Source organism: Podarcis gaigeae, assembly GCF_964106915.1.
Source record: "Podarcis gaigeae genome assembly, chromosome: 10".
Taxonomy (NCBI): Eukaryota; Metazoa; Chordata; class Lepidosauria; order Squamata; family Lacertidae; genus Podarcis; species Podarcis gaigeae.
This window is the reverse complement of record NC_139686.1, coordinates 45,366,904-45,387,417: the sequence shown is the minus strand read 5'-3', so window position 1 is coordinate 45,387,417 and position 20,514 is coordinate 45,366,904. Positions and strand designations below refer to the sequence as shown.

The following is a 20,514-nucleotide window of genomic DNA, read 5'->3' as shown; positions in this document are numbered from 1 at the left end:
AAGTTTTACTGCCTGTGCAGCTTTTCTGATTGATGTATGGAAAAGCACATGAACCAGACCTTGGAAGGGTTTGTAAGTAAACCAATTTTTAATTTACCAAAGAGATCTAGGTGAGGATGGTATGTGGATGCTGCAAAGGATGCTTGAACAGCACTGAGCCCACAATAACCTCCTGTGTGGAAGCGCCCCAAGAGACAAGTGAAGCAAGACTGCAAAAAAAAAAAAAAAAATCAATTTATAAAAAGCAGGGGCATTCGAATTTTATTACCATCTTTATTATAGCAATTTTCCTGTGGCACAGTTAAATGGAAGTGTATCCTGCCTGTTCACATCACTTTTAATGTATTTGAGTGAACTTTGATTTATTTCAGCAACAGCTAAAATCTTTCTTTTTTTACACTGAAGGATATAACAATCAATGCAATTAAAATGGAAAATGAGCAGAACTCTACAGTTTTCAATACACTTCAGAAGGACCTTGTTTTCTGCCATTCCAAGTTTATTATTTTTTTTAACAAACTTGCCTACCTGTGCACTATATGATTATGAGATCTACTTTAAAAATGTTGCTAGGCAGCAAGTTCTCTCTTCCTACTGCATTCACTGGGTGACAGACAGGAGGACAGGGATTCTGTATCTCTAATAGTTCTGTAAAATAGGGGTTTCAGCTCTGTATCACTTCAATTTCTACATAGCTATTAAGAATGCCGGAAGCCTGCCCTTCTTTGGACCAGGACTTCAGAAGGGCTACTTCCTTCTTGTAGCATGAAAAGATTCTGCACAGCCAAACGTCTCCATAGCCCATGAAAATATTACAGTCTCTTGCCCATGCCTACTTAGCAATTTCCTTGCAGTTAATTTGTGATGCAGCAGCTGAATGTGTAAACTAACAAAATCTATCTCGTGTAAGGGCAACTGAGGGCCAGATCACATGACCCTCTTGATGCGTTAGCCATCCAGTTATAAGCTTATCATGGCACAGCTTGCTTCCAATTGAAGGGAACTGCATTAGTGTGATAAGGTTCTATCTGTGATAAGCTATTGTACTAGTTATCACATGAGAAGCATGGTGTGCGAACTACAGTTTCATGTCATTAGATGGGATCAGTTTCTAATTCCTGCTGACTCATTCTGTAATGGAGGCAACCAGGGAAAATGCTGCTACCGATAAGCAATTTTGTAATGACCTTAATTTGTAAAGATTACAACAAATGTTAGCAGGATTCCAGGGGGGCAGGCGGGGGGATGGGGGCAGGGAAAGACACAAGTCACACATTCCCAACACCCACCCACATGAAACCTTCCATTTCCCAGGATGCTGCAGTTTAAACATTCTTCCAGGTAAGAATGCCACTTTATTGTTTAGTCCTGCTCTAGGAAGCACAGGAAGGTTTTTCCCTGTACAGCCTGCCAGGCTAACTTCTCATATGCTCCATTTCCAGATACTACATGTCAAAGTGAAGTGGAGGAAGCCAAGATGTTCCAGCAGTGCTCTCTCCCCAACACCTGGCAGCCTGCATTATTCCTGTACGATGAAACAGTATGTCGGGGCCTGGAAGAATAACCATGTGGACATGATCTAAGGGTACTTCTTAAGGTTTGTTTACAAACAACAATTGCACCCATCATTTATAGCAGGGTTCTATGTGTAGTTAGGGACAAGGGTAGCGCTGTGGTCTAAACCACAGAGCCTAGGGTTTTCCAATCAGAAGGTCGGCGGTTTGAACCCTGCGAAAGGGTGAGCTCCCATTGCTCAGTCTCTGCTCCTGCCAACCTAGCTGTTCAAAAGCACGTCAAAGTGCAAGTGCGGTGGTACCTCGGGTTACAAACGCTTCAGGTTACAGACTCCGCTAACCCGAAAGTAGTACCTTGGGCTACGAACTTTACCTCAGGATGAGAACAGAAATCGCGCTGTGGAAGTGGGAGGCCCCATTAGCTAAAGTGGTACCTCAGGTTAAGAACAGACCTCCGGAAGTTCTTAACCAGAGGTACCACTGTAGATAAATAGGTACCGCTCTGGCAGGAAGGTAAACGGCATTTCCGTGCTCTGCTCTGGTTTGTCAGAAGCAGCTTAATCATGCTGGCCACATGACCCGGAAGCTGTACGCTGGCTCCCTCGGCCAATAAAGCGAGATGAGCGCCGCAACCCAGAGTCGTTCGCGACTGGACTTAACGGTCAGGGGTCCCTTTACTTTTCTATGTGTAGTTACAGGTTCCTGAAAACATGTAAACAGGGTTGGCCCAGACATTTTCCTGCTAGAAACTAAAGAAGAAATGCCTCCTCCTCCTCCTCCTCTGTGTGCCTGGCATTGTGGCATGTGGTGGGTGGAAGTGGGCACGTGGGTGGAGACATGGTATAGGAGGAGGCCGGGGGTGTTTTGCTTCTAGTGGCAAAATGCTAGAAAGCACAGAGTGGGCATGCAGCAAGAAGAGGAGGCAGCGGCCAACAAGTGCAGAAGGTGACAAGTAGTGTCCCCCCAGAGATGCCAGATGGATCACCTCTCCTGGCTATTGGGAGCCTGCTGCCCTGAGGCAATTGCCTCACAGGGCTTCATGGGCTGGACAACCCTGCCTGTAAAGTGAAGGTGTAGCCTGACGCTTGGCTACATATAATGAAAATGGGAAATTACCAAAAGCTTCCTATTGCCCATAAACTTGTTTTGCATAATTAAACACTGTAGTGTTGTGATGAAAAGTAATGTTCAAGGGTTTACCACGAGAGATTTGCCATTGATCTGGATGAATGAATGCACGATCAAGTTCTGAGTGTGGAGACAAGTGATTGCCTTAAAAGGGCATCATTTGATAAATACATGAAGGTTCACATTAACCTTTCATTGACTTGGCTGGTACAAGGTAGGGAAAGCCATAAATGCACAAATAAGCTACATCCTACTAGAAACAATTACTATTGACACAGAGGCATCCACAGTACAAGCCCCTGAGTATTCAAAGGCAAGAAGACCTTGATCAGAAGGGAAGAGCTAGTGTTTGTCCTTTCCAATGGGAATCATGGTGAGGGAGTTTTATTCATATATTTTTTTTAAAGAGCCAATGCATATAAAATTAATGAACAAATGTACTGAAGTGTGCTGTTGGTTCTGCTACAATTAGTATATTTATTCTGTTCTATTATCAGGTTTTACACACAAAGTATTTTTTGTTAAGGAATGTCCCTAGGGGCATTCTAGTCTATCACCAGCTTTTAAATGGCAAGTACGCAAAGGCAAGTTAATTACAATTAAAATGGGAATTGAAAAAACAAACATGCAACTTCCTAAATAAATAGTGCACACTACTATTAGTTGCCTTATACAACGAGCCTCTAGGCAACATACAATACAACAGAAAACAAACAAGAAAACTTGTAGAGTTCTTCCCCCGCTTACAGATCAAACTGAGACTTAAGATTTGCCAAGGAAACCTTGCTGGCCACCCCACAACCGCCAGACTATCTCTTGGAGACTCCATGGAAGTGGACTCTCTCAATGGTAGCACCCACCTTTCAGAATGCTCCCCCCTGGGTAGTTTGGGAGACAGAGCCAATAACTAGCTTTAAATACCTTTTCAATAAACAGAAATTATTATTCCTTAATAACATATTATCCATGGTAGCCTTTGCCAACCTCAGGCCTTCCTGCTGTTTTGCATTACAAATCCCAACAGTTGCAGGACAGCGTGGCTATACTTGCTGGGGCTGATGCAAGCTGAGGGCACCAGGTTGGGGAAGCCTCATCTATGGTATATAATTTTATTCTGTTTTTATTTAGCTCGTAAAAGAGTTCTATTGGACCGTTGGTGCTCTATGAATTTATATTGATCCCCCCCTTCCCAATTATATTTTATGTAAACCGCTTAGAGATTTCTTTTTACACTGCAGGATGTAAAGTTTATAAATAAATACATAAATCTGAAATGTGAACAATTCAAAATGATGCAACCAACCAACAACAACAACAAGCAAAAAGCAAGTGTGAGCACATGGCACAATCATATAAAATCTGAAAACCCCAATAGAACCTAAAACATGTCCCCATAAGATTTAATAGTGACTAAAATTAGAGGTGTTAAAAGGTTATTAAAGGACCTGGAAGATGAAAAGGGACATTAAAGCATATGTCAAGTGAGCCTCCTTAGCATGGGCTGGGGAGTATAAAGCTAAATATGGACCTCTACACCTCTTTTGTGGCCCCTGAGATTCTCAGTAGGCCACAATCCCCTCCCCAGGCCATGCACTCTCTCTTCTGGCTGCAACTCTCAGCAGACCTGGTTTGCAACCTGCTTGAGTGTTTTTGTGTAATTGGAATGCATTCTCTGATAATCCCAGATGGAGGAAAGAGAGGGGCGTCTAGCCAAGGTGAAATTTGCATTCATTGCCCCACCCACTTTTGCCTCTGGCACCACCCACCACTGGCAGGTGGCCCTAATTAGAAGGCTGCCCCAAAGTGAGATGTGGCCTTCTCTTTGGGGAGAGCTTTCTATACATGGTGGAGTGGGAGGACCACGGAGAAGGATCTCTTTCCTGGGTTGTCACCCTCTGTCAAGAAGGCAGTTTCTGCATGTGCTGTAGAGGGAAGTGAGGGGCTGCTGGGGCTCATCAACCTGGGAAGGTAGCCCATTCAGGATAGGCTTCCTCAACCTTGGCCCTCCAAATGTTTTTGGCCTACAACTCCCATGATCCCTAGCTAGCAGGACCAGTGGTCAGGGATGATGGGAATTGTAGTCTCAAAACATCTGGAGGACCAAGGTTGAGGAAACCTCAAGTCTAAGAGAAGGAAAACTCTTGATCTTAAACCTCTGCTGCCTTGTGAGAAAGGCTTTGAGAGTAAACCTTGAGTGGAAACCCATACCTACTGTCATGAGGAAAAACTTTGGGAGAAGCAAAGACTAAGGACTACACAAATCTAGATTCCCTAAATTGTTGGATGGCGCCTTGTACGCCACCTCCTTCCAGCAACTTCTGCAGCCAAGCTGGTGCCAAGCATATTGCTCTGCTTCCCTTTGGTTCACATGGGTGAGGCCAAGAGGGAGGTCCTATTGTTTGGGCAGCCCAGGACCTCCTACCCAGGCTCTCACCCCAAGGTGCTGCTAACAGAGCAGTTTGACTTCACCTCCATCATCTCTCAAGACAGACAGATGCCAGCAACAGACACACATTTTAGGAAAGGCCCTGAAGTCACTTCAGCAAATGCAAGCTTTCAGTAACCACCTAAAAGCAAAATGTTAGGTGCTACCCTAATTTTAATCTGAAGCTGATTCTAGAGAGCTGGAACGTAACACTGAAAGCCCCATTTTTACTTGGTATCTAGTGTACCACTTCAGCATACAATCCTTTTAGGAACATCCTAAGGAATGCAACAGCTGATCAGGGATACACACACACACACACACACACACACAGAGAGAGAGAGAGAGAGAGAGAGAGAGAGAGAGAGAGAGAGAGAGAGCACCTTGTTCCTATGTTTAAATCAAGATATGGCAACTGTTTCTTAATATTGGTTTTTTAGGGTGGCATAGTTTGCAAATGACAGATTAGAGTTTTCTGTGATGAATAACATATATTACATAAAATGACCCTCCAGTGTGAGAAAAGGGTATGTAGGGAATGTGACTTTCCAAAATGTTGAAGATAAATGCAAAGTATTATTGGCTTTCTCTTTTCAGGAAAAAAAAATCTTTTTCAATTATGATCTAAATAAATTTCCAATTTTCAGCACTGATAATAGTACAGACTTTTTCATTTATTCTGATCAGTCCTTTGGTTTTTATACATCAGGGGTTTATTGACAATAAACCCTTTCCATATAAAAAGTAAGTAAAATATTTTTTGCTAGTGCACTTTTTGAACAACAAAGGAAAGCAATTAATAGGGACATAACATTACATGAAAATGATTTATGGCCTTCGGCTATCAAATACGTAGAGATGAAGATGACTGCACCAAATAAACAAAACCAATGGAGTTAATGATCTTGTTTATCATGGAGCTTGAAGGAACCTTTTCTAATTTCCTGCAACAAGTTAACTTTTTTTCAGTGCTATTCTAAACAAATTTCCAATTTCCAATTTTCAGCACTGATACTAGTAAAAATGATTTGTTGAGGGAACTATTTCTTTTCATCTGCTCTTTGGTTTTTATATATGGAAAGTTCATTAGAAATGAACAGTTAGTGTATAAAAGTGAAGTAAAATAGTAAATCTGTATACTGTATAAGAATTATAAATTATAAAATTCTTCTTCATTCAGGTCACTTCAAATGTAGTACCAGACTACAGCAGGAAGGTGAAATTATGTCTTTAATTTGTTTGATGATTGGGAAAAAATGTTTCTCCCATTTGTGCTTCCAAACCTTCAGGATTAATTGTCACTTTCAAGACAAAGTGTTTATGATAAACATGCAATGCATATTAATTGATGGGAATTTCATGGAATATTTGTAGATAGTCGGCTACTTTGCTATATAGCAAAGTATCACTTATCCATCATTTTAAAAATATTTTAAAATGTTTAACATGTTTACCAGGAAATTACCAAACAAAATCAAATCTTCTACAGGAAATAAAATAAACCTAGTTTCTGTTAACGTATTAATAATTGTTAAACTTAATTAAAGTAGTGGTTTCCCGACTGTGGTTCAGAAAACCTGAGGGTTACTTGGAAAAAGCTCACCAAGTGTTCCTCAATGGAAAAACGACTTATGGTGGATAAGTATCCCCGAAATGCAGATTGCCCTGCACTATCAAACCTTTTCCTGTGTCACGGTCTGGTTCATGGGTGGTAGAAGTCCCGGCTGAGGACGTCGGGGCCGGGGGCAAGATGGCAGGGTGGGAGCAGGAATGGGAGTCCAGAGGCCAGGAGTCAGGAAGCCAAGACTCTGAGGGTCAGAGAGCTCGGAGTCAAGAAGCCAAGGGTCCCAGGGTCAAGAAGCCGGGAGTCAAGAAGCTGAGGTTCAAGAATCAGGAAGCAAGAAGCCAAACGCAGCAAGGCAGGAAGCGTGTTGCTGTAGCAAAGAGCCGAAGGGAAATGCTGACCTTCTATCCCTTCCCAGCTCTTGCCACCAGGTGCTGTGAGTTACCAATCAGCCTCACCTGTGCAGCCACGTCTTGCCTCTTCAGAACAAACATAGGAAGGCCCCAGTCCTGCAAAGTCCTATTGGTCACAGGGCCTGGCTCCTGCATGCACACCTGACACCCTGCAATGCTCAACTGCAGGTGAGCGCACTAGGATTTGCATTAAAGCAGGCTGTGAAAATGGGATAGCAGTTTCAGCAAGGTTCTCAGGAAGCAGGTGACATTCTTCAAACCTTTGGCCTCAGGAGAGGACATACCTTGATGAACAGTGACAGAGTTGACAGCAAATTTGTGTGTTGTGTGTGTGTGTGTTCTTGTTTTCCTTCCACCATCTGTGTTAACAGAGCTGAAACCCACACATAGTATGCCACTATTTCCCCCCACAATGCCTCTACTGTCACTCCAAGGGCATGGCGGGGATAAAAACTATTGTGGTCCTCACTGGCCAGAAATATCTCCTAGCATATCTTCCATGTACACAGCTCCCATTTTTTTAGCTCAAGAACCACACTGAGGGACCCATGCCAGCAAGTGCACACACTGGCACACAGCCATATACTCATATAGCATGCATACCCAGAGAGAAGGGAGACAAGCAACCTGCTCACACCTACATACTCAACTCAGCCATGTTTTTGATCCCAGGGGAAGCAGTGATGTAGGAGGGTCTCCTCCTGCTCCAGTCCTGAGGAGGAAAATCAGAGCTGCTTTTTTGCCTTTACAAAAGGCCCGTTCTTCCTCTGGTGCAGCTCTATTCTTAGAAGAGCAGAGAAACTTAGGAAACTATCAAAGCTCTTCTAATAACAATGGCATTTCAGAGGGGAAAGATCTTTTGCAAAGCTGAAAAGAGGTGACATAACCCAACTGTATGCTTATAAGACCAGTGAAGAGGTTGAAAACTTTCCACTCTGACAAGCACCATAAACTTGTTGGGTGGGGTGCTGGGGGGGGGGCATCAGAGGTTGTTTGGGAGCAACCAATTGGCCATGGGTCATAGGTTAGCAATCCCTGATATATTAAACAAAGCAAGTTAGGTGTAATAAGCTTAGACTTAGTTTCCTTTTTTTCAGAATACCATGCTTTCAAAAAACGACTAACAATTCTCAATAATAGGTCAACATTCCCACTTTCTAGTTCATTAGCTATCTTTCTATTCTGCCTCACAAAACTACTTTACCTGTTAAAAGAAAAGTGCACCAGGGCCTATTTAAGTTCTGACTCAGCAGCATAATCTTATGTGTGCTCAGAAGTAAAGACCACTGCATTCAATGGTTTTTTCTCCCAGGAAGATGGATATTACATTGCTGCATAAATCTCAGTTTTTAGAAGATGATGATACATTGCCCAATATCAGAACAATTGTTTTCTAGAACATTTTTATGTGACTAAATAGACCCGGACTGATAAAGTTGATCATGTGATATACGAGTATAATTTTTCCTGCAATATTTTCAAGGCATTAGAGCCAATAGAGCACAACAGGAATTTAAATCTAAGCTGTGTGATTAATTGCACTCTGTGATTTGACATTAGTAGCCAATCTTGCGGCACAGTAGGATGCTAGATTAAAACTGAATCGTGAATGAATCCTATCTTCCTGACCTTTGCAAATTTCTCCCAAGGAAAGGTTTTTACACTTTGAGGTCACTACTGACACCATCCTCTGTTTTAGATGGATGCTTTCATAACAACTTTTCTATCTACTTGTGGAGCCCATGTTGTTAAAAATTTACAACATTTATATATCTCACTGGGCTATCCCTGAAGAAGCAATGTTAAGTTTCTTGCCCAATTACTGGAGGGTCAAATCCATTGGCCACATCCATAAAAACTTGATAATCTGTTTGCTAACAATAGCAAATAGAAGATTACTAAGAAAGTAGCAATTTTCTTCTAGGTTGCTATAAAATGTCAACCAAGTTTCCTTGCTATAGCCATCATGTAAATTGATGTCCTTGTTACTCTTTGTTTTAGATTGCATTGTCACCTTGCTTTATATGTTTCTTGTTTGCTGGTCATGAGTTATAACTTAAATAAATGTGACCTATCTATAAAGGTTGAGCCAATAAAGCGTTTGACCTATTTGATACAACTTTTCACACTTTCCTTACAACCACAGTGACTGAGGCATCTTTGAGATCATGTGGGGAAAATAATGAGGTCAAGAAATGAATGACGTTGCATCAGTTACAGCCCCATGGAAATTATTGCCCATGGACACACCAGTTTTGTTGGAAATGACAGTGTCTAAAGATGGGCTCATAAATGGCTCGGTATCATTCAATATAAAATTCTGAAATTGCTGGGTGAGGGAGACTTGCATGCATAAAAGAAGTAGTATGGTCCAGTGCGCAGAGAATTGTAACAAGATTGTGGTTCATCTGTGATCTGGAGAAAATAGCAAGGAATGGGGGCAATTGGGAAGAGACTATGTATCCTGTTAAAGGTTGTAATAACTGGAATTAGGAAACAGGGGTGGTTAGAGAAAGATACTTCAGACTTCTGGCCTAGAGCGGGGCGAGGGGGGCCTCTATGGCTCAGATCTTTATCAGTCACTGACCAAGTCACTCCTATAATGGGATCATGACCTTATCTGAGTGATGAATAGCATTAAATAGAGACCTTCAGCATAGCCACGTCTGAGGCTTTTCCTCCAGTTCCAAATAGTTTCTGCTAGTGCGGACATCTGCACTAGGGCTCACATGCATAAAAGACAACTCCATGTTTCATCCTTCATTGATGAAGTCACAGGTGAAGATGGGAGTTTGCACAACTGAAAAACACTGTATCTGAAGCGAAGCTCAGTGATGCGAATGCAGTGTTTCTATGTTGGTTGCTATACGCTTGCAAGTCAAAATTTGAATCTGTGGTAATCAAGTAGTGAACATGCATTTAGGGAGAAGCTCTGTATCTGAGCTTTCCCCACAGCAGCTAGAATATTCATGAACATTTTACCCACTCTAGCATAGAAACCCCTTTTCCCATTAATATTTGCTCACTCTTCCTGTACGCCATTGAATCCGGTTCTGTATTTTAGCATTTTCCTCCAATAAGTAGGACAGTAGGAAGCCAAATGGGAGCAGATGGAGCTGCAGATAAATAGACCAGGCAGAGCAAAAGCTATTGCAGTTCCATTACTGTACGTAGCCCAGGGCAGGAGAGGTAGGCTAAAAAAGGTTTTGCTTTGGCAAGGTCCCCAGAGTGAAGCCAGATTACATGGGGTAGGTCCTGTGAACTGGATAAGACTCTTAGAGCAGCCAGCAGGAAAGTTATTTATCACCATCTTTACATCAATAATTTCCTCACCTATCAAAACAACCGTGTGTGTAAACTGCCTTCAAATGATCATAAATCTGCCATGATAAATACATTTTTCAATATATATATATTTGCAATGGCATGCCCTGTTTATTTATGGTGTCAGCAGTTTTCTCTGCTCCATTCAGACATAGAGGATTAGATTCAGAATGTACTTAGGCATTTCCCTAAATCTTTTCTAATTCAAGTAAGGCAGTTTTAAGCATGCACCCCAGTACTAATCTGAACAGGAGTAAGCTGTTTTGAACACAGACCAAAATTTTCTGACCCAAATAATCTGCCACATGGTGCTAGGGTGCATTAATTACTATAATATTGACTATGACACACAACATACAACAGGGAATTTCTCAGTTCTTGTTCTGTGGAGTATTCTCAAGGCATATACTTTAATCACAGAATTAATTTTGGCATTAAATTAAATGATAGGACTAAACAGTAATTCAGTTTTACAATGATAAACGATGCTCAGAGAGGGGATAAGCCTGACAAAAGTTTAAACTGCAATTTGGGTATAACCAACCTGTACGTAATTTTAATTAACTGCCTTTACTTTCATTAAATCTGCATATCCCTATGAAAGAATCAATCATTTGTTGACTTTGCACAGTGAGTTAACAGGATGAAAGTGACAGGTATCCTCATGGCATGAATCACACACTAGCTGTTTAAAACAATAAAAATAAAAAGAGCACTTCAGGAGAGTCTATACCCCATTCTTTGCACTCCTCCTGCAAACCGACTAAAACAGGAGTGGAATTAACACGTAGCCTGTGAAATGATTCAAGGACTGCTAGTGCTATCAAGGCAGCTCCATTTCACTGTTCATTTCCCTGGTCCTATGTGGGAAGATGGTTTTATTTTATTTCTCAGCTGCCTTTTTCCATAAGGTCCCGGGGCGAGTTACAACAGTATAAAAATACAGTACTAAAATCAGTTTTTAAAAATTGCAATCAGAACAACAGGGTAGGTCCATATACAGTGGTACCTTGGTTTACATGTGCTTCAGGTTACAGACGCTTCAGGTTACAGACTCCGCTAACTCAGAAATAGTACCTCGGGTTAAGAACTTTGCTTCAGGATGAGAACAGAAATCGTGCTTTGGCGGTGCGGCGGCAGCAGGAGGCCCCATTAGCTAAGGTTGTGCTTCAGGTTAAGTACAGTTTCAGGTTAAGAACGGACCTCCGGAACAAATTAAGTACTTAACCTGAGGTACCACTGTATATAAATTCTCTCTCTCTCTCATACACACACACACTCCTGTTGTCATTATTGATCTATCTATATCTATATCATCTATATCTATATCTATATCTATATCATCTATATCTACATCTACATCATCTACATCTACATCTACATCTACATCTACATCTACATCTACATCTACATCTACATCTACATCTATATCTACATCTACATCTACATCTACATCTACATCTATCTATCTATATCTATCTATCCATCTATCATCTATCTATCTGTTGGAAGCCACCCACAGTGGCTGGGGCAAACCAGTCAAATGGGTGGGGTATAAGTAATAAATTGTTGTTGTATCTCATGTGTCAAAGGCAAAAGCAAAGAGGTACATCTTCAGCATATGATGAAACCTGTGCAATGAAGGTAGTAGACACACCTCTGTGGCAATGAAATTCCAAAACTTAGGGGCTGCCACAGAGAATGCCCTCTCACGGGCTGCCACCCCCGGGACTCATGAGGTCAGTGGAACTACCAAGAAGGGTCCTGTAGTAATCTCCTACGACAGGGATGTCCAACAGGTCGATCGTGATCTACCAGTCGATTGCGTGATCCTTAGTGATTGACCCCCAAAACCAAAAGCTCAACAACTTTGACTCTTCCTCCCCAAAGAAAGCTCAACAGCCTTGGGTCTTCCTCCCCTCCAAAAAGCTCAACAACTACCAGTTTTGTTTTAGTGGGAGTAGATCGCAGTCTCTTGGAATCTGGACACCCCTGTCCTATGAGAACCCGTGGCTTAAGTTGTCAAAGGATCTATAACCTTTCTACAGAAGTCCTAGCCATTTCCCCTTGTTTCATGAGAGGGAGGAATGCAGTAGTCCTCTAACCTACTTCACAACGTTTGCCGTAACTTATAGAAGTAGTGCACAGTAAAGAAAAACCCGGAGAAATAGAAAGCTATTTCAAGGAAAAACTAGAGAGATCATCCACAGAACAATCTGTTTATAAATAGTATTGAAAGAGGCACTTGTTTTCACACATAGCTGCCTTATAAAATTGTACCAAGTTGTCGCCACGATAATTTGTGTTCATCATTTCAAAATTCAGTATACGAATCACTGAAATGGAAATCACTTTAAGGGTCACCTAGCCTGATCCCAAAGTGAATAGAGGAAATCTGCTGCTGCAGTGTCTCTGAAAGGTCCAGAAAAACCCCCAACAACAAACCTCTGCCTATTCTACAGTTACAGTTTTTAAGTACACTAGACATCATTTTGCCAGGCGAAAAACTTACCACTGGCAGGAAGACTCCAGCAAGCTACAAATTTAGTTCAGACTAGCAATTTGAACAATGGAAAATCCGCTATATATGCAGGTTTTATTTCAGTTATCATTTATAATAGTTACTGTCAGACTGATCCAACACCAACATATCATTTTATTTTTTAAAAAAAGCTATAACGCATTACAACAACTTATGGCAATTGTCAGGGAACTGCCATAGGCTCAGAGGCGAGAAATAGAAGGGCAGTTGTGTTACAGGGAGCTTCTGAAAATCTTGCGAAGCAGTTCCTCTTCCGGGGAGGAGGAAAGCCCCACCTCCAGTGGAGAAGAGGTACAAGGACCAGAGGATGCTAGGAAGAGCCTTAACACCGAGCCTAAGCAAGCCGGGGAGGAGGGAAGCACGCCCTTGCCATCGCTCATCCTGCGCAGTAGTCTGAGGTGCAGAGAGGGGCGGAGATGGTTGGGGGGTAATGAAACTTTTATGTTGGGGGAGGTACAAAATAAGACCACTCCTGGATTCTGCTAGCGATTGAGCCAGACATGAATTTATGACACTCTTCACTGTAAATAGTTTGCACCAAAATAAAGCCTGTAAAAGACAGGTTGTAGTCCTGTTACTCTCGAGCAACTGCAACTAACATCTGCAATTAATTCCACAATTAGATGACATACTATGTGAAGTTGTTTGTCTGTCCTGCAAACCATTCAGTTTCATGGGATGCCTGAAATTTTACTGGTTTCCCACTATTTTGTATAGTTCCCTATCTGTGGTGTTTCCCCCTCCAGGGCTGAGTGAGTCCACTGTATAGCAGTCATCTCACCAGCATAGTGGTGGCTTGTCCCTTTGCCCTGTAGGATCATTGTACAGGATCACTCTTGGAATGTTGCAAAAGTTTCATGTACCCTGTAACCATTTCTTAAGTATTCTACATATGGAAGATACCATATTCTACATATGGAAGATTCCATATTCTACATATGGAAGATACACCATCTCCCTCATAATTTTGGATGCACTTTTCTTCTTTGGATGCATGTTTTTATTGGGCTGTATCCAATGCAGTTGTCTGATTAGCACAAGGATTTTTTGCTTCCACAATGGAACTGTCCCTTGCTCCCCTGTGCCCTCCCCAAATCTTCTCCAGAGTGTTGGAAGGGAAAACCCAGAAAAGATTTATGGGATGCCCGGGGAAGAGAGTGGTTGAAGTTTCATTGTGCAAGCAGAAATCCTTGTACTGATGGAAGGAGACACAACACGTTCTCTCTTTTACATGTGGTGACACATAATATTTGAAGTAAGGGTGGAAGCACTATACATACTGAATTGCTAGCCTCTCTGGCATGCTAATGGCTTTCTGTGCAACCTAATCAAATGATCTAGGTTTTGAGCGCTAGTGTAATAGCATAGTAGCTAAAATCTCGCCTATGGTGGCCTTAGGGAAGCCTCCCTCCCACAAACACAAAATGGGGTGGGTGGGGTGGGGGAGAAAATATTGACTTACCTTACATCATGGTTGTAAGAGCTGCAGCTAGTTAATGCATGTGAAGTGCTTCGAAAACTTGAAAGCACTATGAAATGTTAAATATCATTACTATTCATGTGCTAGGACTGTTCAGCCATAAAAAAGAAAATTCAGCCTGAACGCAGAGTTGGACTAGAGTTTTCATGTCTCTAATCTATAATTAGATCTTATAGTTCTTAGATAATTTGACATTTTTCAGCAGCAGACTATCATTTCTGGAGGTAGTTTTTCCTCTCTTCAGTTTAAGATTTGTGCCCTCTAACAGTCCGATCAAACATTTGTCGCTTAGGTCCCAACTCTAGCCAGTTTTGCTGGTCCAACGCAAGGCATGTGGTTGGGCAGTGGGTCCATGGAGGTGTGATCTATATGGCAGGCATAGGCAAAATCGGCCCTCCAGATGTCTTGGGACTACAACTCCCATCAGCCCTGACCACTGGTCCTGTTAGCTAGGGATGATGGGAGTTGTAGTCCCAAAACATCTGGAGGGCCGAGTTTGCCTATGCCTGCTATATGGTGTGACCTATTCTTCAGTACTACAGCAGCTCAGTAGCTGTTGTGCCTATAAGCATACATGCACGTTTATACACACACATATGTATGCTGGTGTAGCATAGTGGCTAGGGAACTGCAAATCAGGAATCCCACAGTTTGAATCCCACCTCCACCATTAAGTGGCCAGGTATCCTTAGGCAAGCACACCTGCCTCAGCTTGAATTCAACCCATTTGTAATATGCAGGATTGTTGCAAGAATTGCAACTGAACATATACACAGCACTATCAAACACATGCTAAGTTGCTGCTATTACTAATCAACATTAAAACTGATTATTGTTATAAGGCCCTAAGCATCTCTACTAAAATATTTCAGCTATTAATTCTGAAGGAGAAGCATGTCCCACCAATGCAGACCCAGATTCAATCCCTGGTGACCCCAGAGCAGGCTGGGAAGTTCTTGGAGAGCCAATCACTGCAATTCTGAGCTCAGGCAATAGTGATCTTGATGAATCAATGATCTGACTTGGTGCAAGGCAGCTTCCTATGTTTGCAGGGAATATCCACTGAAGGATAATAATACCCATAGAAGTGAATGTCTGTTTCGGGAGAAATCAAAGCACATGTGGATAGGCTGCCAACAACCACTGACAGCAAGGGATGGTTGCTATGCACTATTCAGCCTCCTTGTCATCTCCAATTCATCTTTCCAAGTATCTGCAGAACTGGGTCAAATACAAAGGGATGTTGCTCTGTTTGGCTAAGGCTAGAATATCAGGATAAATATCTGCTTCTCTAAATACCTTCTGTTTTCTTAGGATGCTTCAGTGTTTATCAAAATTAGAGGTAATAATAAACTGATAATGAAACACATGCTTTTGCAGAAGCGGGAAGAATTCAGCTAAAAATGTCACAACGCTATAGAGTTATAAAATCACAGGCTTTCTTTACAGTGTAACATTTCTGGACAGCGTACATAAACAACTTTATGGAAAGCAGCATTCGTTTTCTGCCTGCCTTAGTCACACAAGCATCATCTTCCCTACCCTGAAAACCTCCAGTGGATCTGCAATAATACCCTCTCACATGTGTTTGATGCTGAAGGGGTGAATGCTCATTATTTTCGTTACTCTAGACTGAAGCAACATCAATGCTGTAACAGTGAGAGATGTGAATAGCAGTGACACTGTGAGTTGACAGAGGAGTCTCCATGTTTTGGATCAAAGGTCTCTTATTCCTCATAAAAGAGCCCTGCACTTCAAAGCATAAGAGTGACAAGAGGTTAAGACAGTGATAAGATCATGTGTTGTATCTCTCAGTGGTGGGGGTTATCTACCGATGACAGTCACCTGAAAGACACTGAGTGAGCTACCAATGAAATGCTGAGCAATTTAGAAGCCGTGCTCCAAATATGCTGCTACCATATAACTTTACCTACAGGTGTCTGTCTGTCTTGATGGACCTGATGCCTATGCCTTCAACTCTGTAGAGCTGTGTAACACAGTCACTACCATTACCACTGACGTATGACAACTCTCAGTAGTGTGATTTAAGTGGCACAAATGCTGTGTCATCTGGAATACGCTAACAAGGACACATGAAGTGTGGCTGTCCTGAAGCATGACTACAAGGAAGGTGGGAGTTTGCATGTTGTCTAGGTCATTTACCTGAATGTCTTGCCAAACCTTGGTGATTATTCAGGAGGATAAGAAGTAGTGAGCAACTGGAATTTATACATTCATAGGCAAAGCACCATCTTCTAAATTTGCCCAGAATGAACATGAGAAGTTGTAAGGGTTTCAACTACTAGACAATCAATTGAAGATAGCACCAACAAGGCTATAAAACATGTTTCCTGGTGAAAGTAAGATGGTGTGTAATACAATTAAGGTGCTTCAAACTTTGGGACAATAATAATTGTGTGTGTGTGTGTGTGTGAGATATATAATTCCTGTGTAACATATAAAGTAGAGACTCACTCAACACCCCCTTGGTGATGTACGTGAGCTGCACACAGTCTCACATATCTCACTGCAGGGGATATTTGCTTAATACGTAACGCAGAAGAGAGAACACATGAATCATTTGTGCTTCCCTTGTCACTGCTTGTCAGTCCAAAGCCACCCTCAGAACAGTGCATAACCTAGGCAATTAGGAGCAGAAACTACACTTATAACTAATTCAAAGTGCTCTTCACAAGAAGAGCAGAACACTTAATTAATTCAAAGAATCGCCTTCCCAAGAGTGATCTGAGAATTACTTGAAACTGAAAAATAGCAGTATACCTGGGATACTCTGCCTCCTTACAGCCAATGCTCCTTCGGGTGGTTTTGTCTGGTTGGCAGATTTAGTGTATGGACTCTCATCTGAAACACAGAAAATAATGACAATTTCAGATTCAAGGTGTGCCATATATTTCATCTGATTCCCCCATTGGATTATTCTGCTGCTTTGCAGTAAAAGAGAAAAAGACTTATTTTATTTAATGGGGCTAGAATTAGGAAACCACCACATTTCCATCAAATGCTCCCTTCAGTAGCATTTGACATGTTGATAATCTTTCAAAATAATGAGTGTAAAGCAATAAATGTAAAAGTAGGAAGCCTAATAGGGTCATGCATTCCTTGTAGTAACCCCAAATTACTGATCAACAATGGGCTTTTTCCCATGATGACCTCGTTTGTATTTAATGTAAAACCAATCTGTGAGTTAATGCAAATGTCTGAGTTCTGGAGATGAGATGGTACTGATGTCCTGAACTGGCAGGACAGTGTGGAGGAGCAGAGGAGTATAGCCATGATAGAGACACACCAGGGCAAGCTGAGGCTGGAGAAGGAGAGGTTGGTGTAGAAAATACTCACAGGGTGACCAATGATGGCGAAGGGATGGGGGGGTCAGTGCACAGGAACCAGAGCAGCAGGATCCATCACCAGAGCCAGAGGAGCCCCTGTCTCCCCGAACATGGCAGGCTCTGATGCATAAGGAGCAGCAGGAGGAACACTCTAGGAGGCTGAGGCAGGCAAGGGACCACAACCCAGCTTCCTAGTTGGCCAGGTGGGGCTCGCTAGCTCTGGGAGGAGGTGTGTGATTCCTCAGCTGAAGTAGGCTGAGGACAGGTGAGGGCCACCTGCCTCATCAAGCCCATATGCTGCAATCTGCATGCAAAGTACAAAAGGGAAACAGAGCTGAGGTCTGGGTCTGCTCAACTTCCCATGTTGGTTGGACCATGGCTTGGATGGTCCAGGGAGCTCTTTGAAGATGTGGCTTGTGTTGGACTGACCTCTAGGTGCCCTGGTCTCTAGATCAGCTGCTGAAGTGGGAACCTGGCCTGGCTGGACTTTGGACTTGTTAGCCCGCTGTTAGTATTGGCTGTGGAATTGTGTATGCGAGTGGGACTTGCTGCCAGGGACTCGTGGTTCAGATCAACTGGAAGCACAGTAGCTGGGTAACAGTTTAGGGAAGTTTTCTTTTTAAAGGAAAACAGGGCAAGGGTTAAAGATCATACATTCTTAAGTGCCCCATCCTTAAGTGGCTTTCTGGCTTTAAGTGGCATCTGGCCCAGTGGCATGAATAGTGTGCAGTTTGGCTTGCAGTCCTCAGAGATGTACGTGAAAAAGAAACACATATATTGCAGATTGTGTAAACTTTTATGTTACATGGATTTGGATTTAATATTCCAGTTTATCACTACCCGAAGGAGTCTCAAAGCGGCTAACATTCTCCTTTCCCTTCCTCCCCCACAACAAACACTCTGTGAGGTGAGTGGGGCTGAGAGACTTCAAAGAAGTGTGACTGGCCCAAGGTCACCCAGCAGCTGCATGTGGAGGAGCGGAGACGCGAACCCGGTTCACCAGATTACGAGTCTACCGCTCTTAACCACTACACCACACTGGCTCTCTATTACTCGCAACCCCCTGACCTTTCATTTTAAAACCTTGCTCTTTTATCCAGTTACCGAAGCAGGATAATATACTTGTACAGAAGCTATGTTTCAGTAACAATAAGGGAATTCTTCTTTAAATTTGGGTCTGTCCTGCGGATAGGACCATACAGTGGCAAAGGAAGAGGTAGGGTGCCATCGTGGCTGCCCCCACGCCTGCGCTGGGTGCCATGCCCCCAGGATCCCCCCCCCAGGACGTGCACCAGCCGCACCCCACCTGCTCTCCACCCCCCGGTACTGGAGTATGAAGTTCTGCCACTGGGACCACATCCCTTTAAATTCTGAAGGAACTATTTTTTAAAAGCTATTTAAGTCCAATTTCAGAATGGCTGGACAATGCTATACCCGGGGAGGTAGCACCGAGGCACCCAAACACTGCCAAAGAATACCAAGTATCAATAAATTGTCTGAGGAACTGAATAGTGTTTAGTCCACTTCCTCAATAAGCAGTAAAAAGAACAGAAAATTAGATTCCATTCTGCTTCTCAAGTAGCTCTTAACATACCATCAAATAAAGCTATTTGCATTCTTTTTCTTTGAACCTGAAGAACCAATTAGTTTTAACCATATGCATATTTACATGCTTTAAAAATAAGTGAATAAGGCTATCAAAGACTAAAGTTATCTCGGGTAACATCCCAAGATGCGGCAAAAAAAGGCAGTAGTTTAATAATAATAATAATTCTTTTGACTGGCCCACTTGAGGTTTCATTTCCATATACTGATTTCAGTATTTATCACTTGTTACATATAGGTTTGATTTTAGAAATTACTTCAAAGTGGGAAGGCCATTCATTTTTATGCAACAGAGAAATGCGGCTTGGTGAGAATTATTTAAAATCACGCCCCAGATAAAAAGCTCCACAAAGGTTAATATAGCATTTCCCCCTTCTCATAACCATGCTTCCTATACCATATCCCACTTAGGCAGAGTGTGCACTGTCTCACATCACCACCTTACAAACAACCCTTGGTATAAGCAGAACATTTCCCACAGGTTCCAACACTTGAGATGGATGGTATTAGGGGAGGCGCTCCTTGGGCCCAAAGTCATTCAGAGCTTAGTACACCAACAACACCATGCATTGGGATGCGGGTGGCGCTGTGGGTTACTCCACAGAGCCTAGGGCTTGCCGATCAGAAGGTCGGCAGTTCGAATCCCCGCAACGGGGTGAGCTCCCGTTGCTTGGTCCCTGCTCCTGCCAACCTAGCAGTTCGAAAGCATGCCAGTGCAAGTAGATAAATAGGTACCGCTCTGGCGGGAAGGTAAGCGGTGTTTCCGTGCGCTGCTCTGGTTTGCCAGAAGTGGCTTAGTCATGCTGACCACATGACCCGGAAGCTGTACGCCAGCTCCCTTGGCCAATAAAGCGAGATGAGCGCCGCAACCCCAGAGACGGTCATGACTGGACCTAATGGTCAGGGGTCCCTTTACCTTTACCTAACACCATGAATTGGATCCATTAGCCTGAAGGCAAGCTAGAGCAGCATCTCAAAGTCTGAAATGAGATGGTCCCCTCTTGCCATCCCATGCAGGAGCTCAGCTGTTGTGTCCTGCACCAGCTGCATCTGCCTGGAAGGTTGCAGAGGGTCCTGGCTGGCAAATATTGGAAACAAAAGGCTGAATCAGACGGACTTTGGTCTGCTTCAGTTCATTATCCCTGCTACTGCCACTACTACTTATTTATCAC

At 42.7% G+C, this 20,514-nt stretch overlaps 1 protein-coding gene across 19 annotated transcripts in view; it reads right to left on the bottom strand.

Annotated features, from left to right (window-relative positions):
• Window positions 1–20,514, bottom strand: part of GRIP1 (glutamate receptor interacting protein 1) — a 333,686-nt gene that overhangs the window by 73,216 nt on the left and 239,956 nt on the right. For 18 of the 19 annotated variants that reach the window (XM_083699034.1, XM_083699037.1, XM_083699042.1 and 15 more), the window contains exon 2: window positions 17,172–17,252. The exons of the other annotated variant lie outside the window; for it this stretch is intronic. In XM_083699034.1, coding sequence (XP_083555160.1) covers window positions 17,172–17,252 — 81 coding nt within the window. The remainder of the gene's footprint in view (window positions 1–17,171; window positions 17,253–20,514) is intronic. 19 annotated transcript variants of the gene reach the window in all.